Consider the following 6,472-nt stretch of genomic DNA (forward strand, 5'->3'; position numbering starts at 1 on the left):
AAAAGTTATGCTTTCTTACAGAAAAGCATTCATCATGTTTTCCCTTTGAAGATCATATAGCTTCTCATGCAACTTACATGAGTTTGATTCCTGCTCTGATCCTCCGGATTTCATATCATTAAGCTTAATGCCAACCTGGGTTTGCAGACTTAAGATCTGCTCAGCAATTAAGAAGATGATGAAGGAAGGGTAAGGTTGTCTCCTCAAATCACCGTAACACACACACACACACACACACACACACGCACACACACCCCTCCTCTCCCTCCCCTCTTCCTCTCAATGGCTCCTCAGACTGCTGCAGGTCAGAGGTGACTCTGGAGGAATGTCGCATGTTTTCTCCAGCTTGGAGACACTATATTTACATGACGCTGTGTAAACCGGCGGTTTGTTAGACAGACTTGGCCTCCTGTTTCTCTCCACCCGCCTTATCAGAGTCCAGGACTGCGTTGCTGTTATGAAAAATGCCCTGAACCCATGAATGATAATGGGGTGGGATTACGTAAGGCGCGCAGCGTGCGCATTTGGCAGATAGACAAAAAAACATCCTGACAGGATGGCAGGAGGATTTGCTCACAAGGACTTCTTGTTCTTTGACAGAAATTACCTGTGTTGGATGTCTATCAAACTTAGGTTAGACTTCCTTTTTATACTATTTATAGCTTGCTCTGGAGACGGACTGTAAACGCGCCTTTACGCATAGTCAATCTCATTATCTATGCGCACATTCCAGGAGGTGATTCATTTAATGGCAACCTGAGCATATCTTTAATTCGTGCAGGTCTTAGGCAGTAAAACGCAGTTGTTACGTGCATGGAAATGAGAAAGAATAACTCTGAAGGTGTTCGCTCTTGATATGCATGAGGTGTGAGAGTGATTTGCTAGAAAACCTTGGCGTCGGCTCTGGCATCTCACCAGCAAAATCGTATTCACAAAAGAAAAAACTAAACTGACCTTCTTCGCTGGGCTGCAAGGACAGAGGCTCACTACTGCAATAACAGCGACGCCTGTTGGCTTTAATAGTGAGTGGCCTGACTGACGCTCCTCACACACACCTGGATCTGTATCCTTCACAACAAGACGCATCACTCTCTCATGTTCAGAACAGTATTTCAAAGTTTATTTTCTCCCAGAATATTGTGATGATTAAAAAAAATCTGTACAATTACTTATTATTGCATTCAAATAATTTCATACATTGTTATCAACTTGATACACTGTGGGTCACCGGCCCTCCACCAGAACAGTTTCTGGGGCCGTTTTAAATAGTCAGCGTGCTCAATAATTACAATTCATATGTACATATCTTTGCTTAATTATTACTCTTATAAAAAATAAAATCTCTGTATGTACAAAACTTGCATATGATACACTTCATTTCCAACAAAAGGTGATTGATAAGCCATCAAATGTGGCTATTACATTAAAACAAAAGAAACAACACACAAATATTAGGATATAAACTTATATATGCACACTCTCCACGTCAACAAAGAACTTAAAAAAATTACATTATTCTCATTGTCAATGAACCATAAATAAAACTTTGAATACACTATACATTTCTTTGAGAGTGAGCTTGTTTTAGACGTCATCGTTGGGACAGTGTGTTGGGGTGGGGGTGTAGACCGGGATGCTTATATCACTGATCTCCTGCACCCTCACAGGCCTGGGTGGGGTTACCAGGACGTAGTCGTACTCTCTGTGCAGCACCTTCTCATACACACTCTGCAGACCCACTGTTTTGGGGATGTGGGCCTGGTAGTAGTTGTCCCGGCGGTTGGGGTCCCGGGGCAGGGAGGCTGTCTTGGAGAGGCTGCTGAAGGAGGAGAGGGTGGGGGCCGGAGAGGGTGCTGCGTTGGCTCTTACTGCTGAGGGGCTCCAGCAGCGGTCTGAGTGACCCAGGACCTTACATTCACTGGTGCAGGCCCACAGAGCTAAGAGAAGGAGGAGAGGGAGGAGATTTAGAACCAAAACATGACACATAATTGACTGTTTATATATCTATTTGTCTTTTTTTCTTACCATTTTGGCCACCCATGGGAGGCACCACTAGGCCTACTGCTCCATCTTTCTTCAGGCCAGTGTCCCCACTGACATCACTGTCACTGTCATTGAAGTCACTGTCTCCCTTGCCACTGTCTTTGCCACTGAAGGCCGGGTCCCGAGCAGAGATGGTGGTGTAAGAGTTCCCTTTCCAGATGGTGATGGGCCTCACAGCCTCTTTGCCGTTGCCATAGCCGGGCAGAGTGGAGTAGCCCTGCAGGAGGACAGAAAACAGAGGTTAGTGTCTGCTGGATGAACACTTTGCAGATTAGTCATTGTTGTGTGCCACCCTACATCTCCCCTCCCCACCCATCCTGAACCCTGTGTCCCAAAGGTGCTTCTCACCTCGTGTTTATTCCCTCGTGGCTTGCTGTTGCTGTCTGAGTCATAGACACAGGGCACCTCGCTGCCATCCTCTGAGGCCGAGCACATGTCGCTGCCCCCGGGGTGAGCAGAGGTGAACCCACCGGGCTGGCTGCTGTAAGAGTGTCCGTCAAAGCCCGCTCCTCCCCCGGCCCCGTGCAGCGGCATCAGCGGGTTGTCCACCACGTGACTCCTGCCCCGCTCCAGCGTGCCCTTCTCCCCGTACGAGTCGCTGTCCTCTCCGCTCTTGTCCCGCTTGCGCCGGTTGCAGGTGGTGGCGATGAGGATGATGGCGAGCAGCAGGAGCGTGCAGCTCCCCGCGAGGACAACGATAATCACCACGGACAGGTCCCACTGCGCGTGCACCTCGTCCCCGTTGCCCGGCTGGTACACCGTCCTGTCGCTCGGCGGGGCGCCCGCGATGATGAGGAAGTGGAGCGTGGCTGTGGAGGTGAGCGCGGGCCTCCCGTTGTCACTCACCGTCACGGTCACGCTCAGAGTCTCGTCCACGTCGTGGCTGAGCACCTGGTTGAGGTAGATCTCCCCGGTGGCTTTGTTAACGGAGAACACGGAGGGTTCACCGGTGGCCAGCCCGTAGGACAGCTCCGCGTTCACGCCCTCGTCTGCGTCCCGCGCCTCTACCCGGGTGATGACGTAGCCGGTCGGTGCGTCCCGGGGCAGCAGGACTTCAGCGGAGCCGTTATTGAGCGGCGGCTGGGTGATCACCGGCGCGTTATCGTTCTGATCCACTATCCGCACATAGACGTTGGCGCTGCCGGACAGGGGCGGGGAGCCGCCGTCGCTGGCGGTGATCCGGAGCTCCAGCTGCTTCACCACCTCGTAGTTGAAGCTCCGGAGCGCGTAAAGCGAGCCGCTGGCCGGGTCCAGAGACACGAAGGTGGAGATGGGGGAGCCCATGAAGTATGTGTCCGCCAGTTTGTAGCTGACCTTCCCGTTTGACCCCATGTCCATGTCGCGCGCCACCACCGTGGTGATGTACGCGCCAGGTGCGTTGTTCTCCACCACCGCCACCTCATACACCGGCTTACTGAACACCGGAGCGTTATCGTTCTCGTCTGTCAGTCTGATGGTGTACTGAGTGATGGTCCTGAAGGGAGGGGAGCCCAGATCCTCCGCCACTACTGTCAGGTTATATTCGGGGATTTTCTCCCGGTCTAACGGGCTGGTACTCACAATCATGAAGCTGTCCTCGTACGCCTGCTGCAGTCTGAAGTGGTCGTGTCCGTACAGGGTACAGTGCACCTGCCCGTTGGCGCCCGAGTCTCTGTCCGAGGTGCTGACCAGAGCCACGAAACTCTCCCTGGCCGCCGCCTCGGTGATGTACGCTATCCCCGCCGTTATGGACGTCATGGGAGTGATGGAGATCTCCGGTGCGTTATCATTAACGTCCTGCACCTGCACTACGATCTTGCAAATGGCCGGGCTCGGGTTCGGACCCAGGTCGGTTGCCTGGACGTCAAACTCGTACGTGTTCTTACTTTCAAAGTCAATCGGGCTCTCCAAGGTGAGGCGTCCGGTCTTCCTGTCCACTCTGAAGAGTTGGCGGATTTCAGTGGGCACCTGGTTGCCGAACCCGTACACCACGTCACCGTTCAGCCCTTCGTCCGGGTCCTCCGCGTTCAGGTCCAGCAAGAGGAAGCCCACCGGTGCGTCCTCGGGCAGGTCCACGGAGAAGCTGTTCCTGTCGAACACCGGGCTGTTGTCGTTGTAGTCTTTCACCTTGACATTGATGCGCGTTGTTCCGGTGCGGGACGGGTTCCCACCGTCCATAGCAACCAGCTCCAGCGCGTAAGAAGCCTGCGTCTCCCGGTCCAGCTCCTTCATGAGCACCAGCTCCGCATATTTAACCCCGTCGGCCCTGCTGAGCACGTCTATTGAAAAGTGGCTGTTGACAGAGATCTGGTAGCTTTGGATGTAGTTCACCCCGACGTCCTCATCCACGGCGAAGTCCAGCGGGATCCGCGTGCCCACCGCTGTGTTCTCGGAGATCTCCAGACTCGACTCTTTCCGGGGGAACTCGGGGGAGTTGTCGTTGATGTCCTTGACCTCCACCTCGACGTGGATGAGTTTGAACTGCTCTTTGGAGAAGCTGACCACGTCGAAAGCGATGAGGCAGTGCAGGGTGTGTTTGCAGATCCGCTCCCTGTCTATCCTCTCCCCGATGCTCAGCTGCCCGTCGCTCTCCCTCAGTCGGATGAAAGACGAGTTGAACTGTTTCATCATCCTGAAATTGGTCCTGGAGCCTCCGGAGGAAGAGCCGGAGGAGGACATGTCCTTGGCCAAGTTTCCAATCACTGTCCCCGGTGCGTCTTCCTCAAATGTCTGATATTTCACCGTCTTTCCTTGTGTGACAGCAGCCAGGCTCGCCAAAGAGACGCACACTAGCACCATCAGCCCGTTCCACCCTGTTTCTCCCATCTTGACACCTTCACTCCAAAATAAACAGAAATTCAGCAAACTGTCCTCACAGAGTCCGCTTTAAAGTTTCAACACCTGCAGAAATCTATTCCTCCCTCGTTCCCCTCCACTCTCCGGGGTTGTTTAGTTTGTTGTATAAAGCCAGTAATAAATATTCCATATGTCTTTCAATGCGCACTCTGGATGCGCTCCGCTCTCTCCCTCTCTCTCTCTCTCTACTGTAGGTGTGCTGCTCTCTCAGCGCAAGAGGGCTGCAGTGTCTGCAGGAGGGTTTATACGGCGAGGCATGCAAATGAGCCGCACTGTGACCAATCCGGGCTTTGAGAGAGGGGGGAGAGAGAAAAAAGGGGGACTTCTGAAAGACCTCTAAACCCTGTTTAGAGATTCCTGGACTGTGCGGGGAAACTTGGCACCCAATATGTGGGCTAAACGCGGGGCTTGATTTAATACAGCTATAGTTTCCGTTGCTTGTTTATGTTCTTCGGGCTGTTAAATGAGTCTGCGCACCGACACATGGGGGGGAGCGCAGAGATGCGCAGTGTCCCTGAGCTAGAGGACAAAGCATTTGAATAGAAGTGCTGTTCAGGATGGTATACCATATAGAGATTTATGCTTAAACACTGTTCTGTTGGATCCACGCGCACGTGTCCTGTGTAGCCCACTGTAGAGACTGACAGGCTGCGTGTCCCGGTGACCTCTCCACCTCTGATAGGATAATAACGTGCAAGAATATGACATGATTTGTCCTTTCCCTCCACCCTCAGAGTGCCCTCATCCACTCACCCAGACAGATAAGATTTCATATAATGCACTTGTGATAGACCCATAATGCTGAGACAGCTTAACATGCTGAATAATAGGTCTGGCCGGGGATTCAAAGAATGTGGTGTAACTGGTGGTAATAGCATCATTTTATTGCTCATTTTATTCTCATTAATAAATTCCATAAATTTCCCTCTGTCTTCTATTATTCATCCCCCCAGTGTGTTGTAATCCAGTAATTGTTTGCCTATCAGATCATATCTGGGGCTGGAAACGGGACTATATCCCCTTAAACATTGATTTTATTCTAATTCAGCTCAGATCTGCTCACGAGATGTCTTGTGCGCGAGAGAGGGGATTTTTTAATTAAAGCCAGTGTAACGGCCCGGTTTAACATGCGACTCTCCTTGGCCTCGCCTGCCAGAACAGAGGCGCAGGTGAACACACATACACACACACACACACACACACACACACGCACACACACATACATAGACGGTCACGCACGCACTCACATAGTCTTCCACGAAGCCGTTACAAATGGGATTTGGCTGTAAACGCAGGGGGGATTTATCAGGATTTCAATAGTGAGATTATATCAAAGGCATATGAAGCCCTCGTTAGTAGCGGCGGGATAATGGCATGGCAGGGTCTCCCTTTGCAGCCGTCCATGCCGGTATTGTGGCCCCTGAGCTGGTCTGTGGGGACCCTAACCCCCGCTGCCTCCATGCAGCCCTCCGCCTAACTGCAGCATAATGAGGCAAAGCCACATGCAGCCTTTGTACCATCCCTCCACACACCCCCTCCACCCCCAGACCTGCCCCGGTCCCGGCCACGACTCCTTTCATTACAGGGAGATGGG

General features: G+C 52.1%; 1 protein-coding gene across 1 annotated transcript; it reads right to left on the bottom strand.

The window, feature by feature from the left end:
- Window positions 1-1,098: 1,098 nt before the first annotated feature.
- On the bottom strand, window positions 1,099-5,050 carry LOC131980571 (protocadherin-8-like). Its single transcript, XM_059344826.1, has 3 exons — window positions 2,392-5,050; window positions 2,026-2,260; window positions 1,099-1,937 (listed from the first exon to the last, which is right to left on the bottom strand). The coding sequence occupies exons 1-3, from the start codon at window positions 4,846-4,848 to the stop codon at window positions 1,585-1,587; spliced, it is 3,045 nt and encodes a 1,014-aa protein (XP_059200809.1). The 5' UTR covers window positions 4,849-5,050; the 3' UTR covers window positions 1,099-1,584.
- Window positions 5,051-6,472: the final 1,422 nt, after the last annotated feature.

This window comes from Centropristis striata, chromosome 11 (genome assembly GCF_030273125.1).
Source record: "Centropristis striata isolate RG_2023a ecotype Rhode Island chromosome 11, C.striata_1.0, whole genome shotgun sequence".
In the NCBI taxonomy this organism is placed as follows: domain Eukaryota; kingdom Metazoa; phylum Chordata; class Actinopteri; order Perciformes; family Serranidae; genus Centropristis; species Centropristis striata.

What these genes read in the sequence shown, in the direction of transcription:
- LOC131980571 (XM_059344826.1), bottom strand. Translation starts at nt 4,848, where the DNA reads ATGGGAGAAACAGGGTGGAACGGGCTGATGGTGCTAGTGTGCGTCTCT. An exon ending in CACGAGGGAATAAACACGAG is followed by an intron (nt 2,261 to 2,391) that starts GTGAGAAGCACC and finishes GTCCTCCTGCAG; the next exon opens with GGCTACTCCACTCTGCCCGG. An exon ending in TCCCATGGGTGGCCAAAATG is followed by an intron (nt 1,938 to 2,025) that starts GTAAGAAAAAAA and finishes TCCTTCTCTTAG; the next exon opens with CTCTGTGGGCCTGCACCAGT.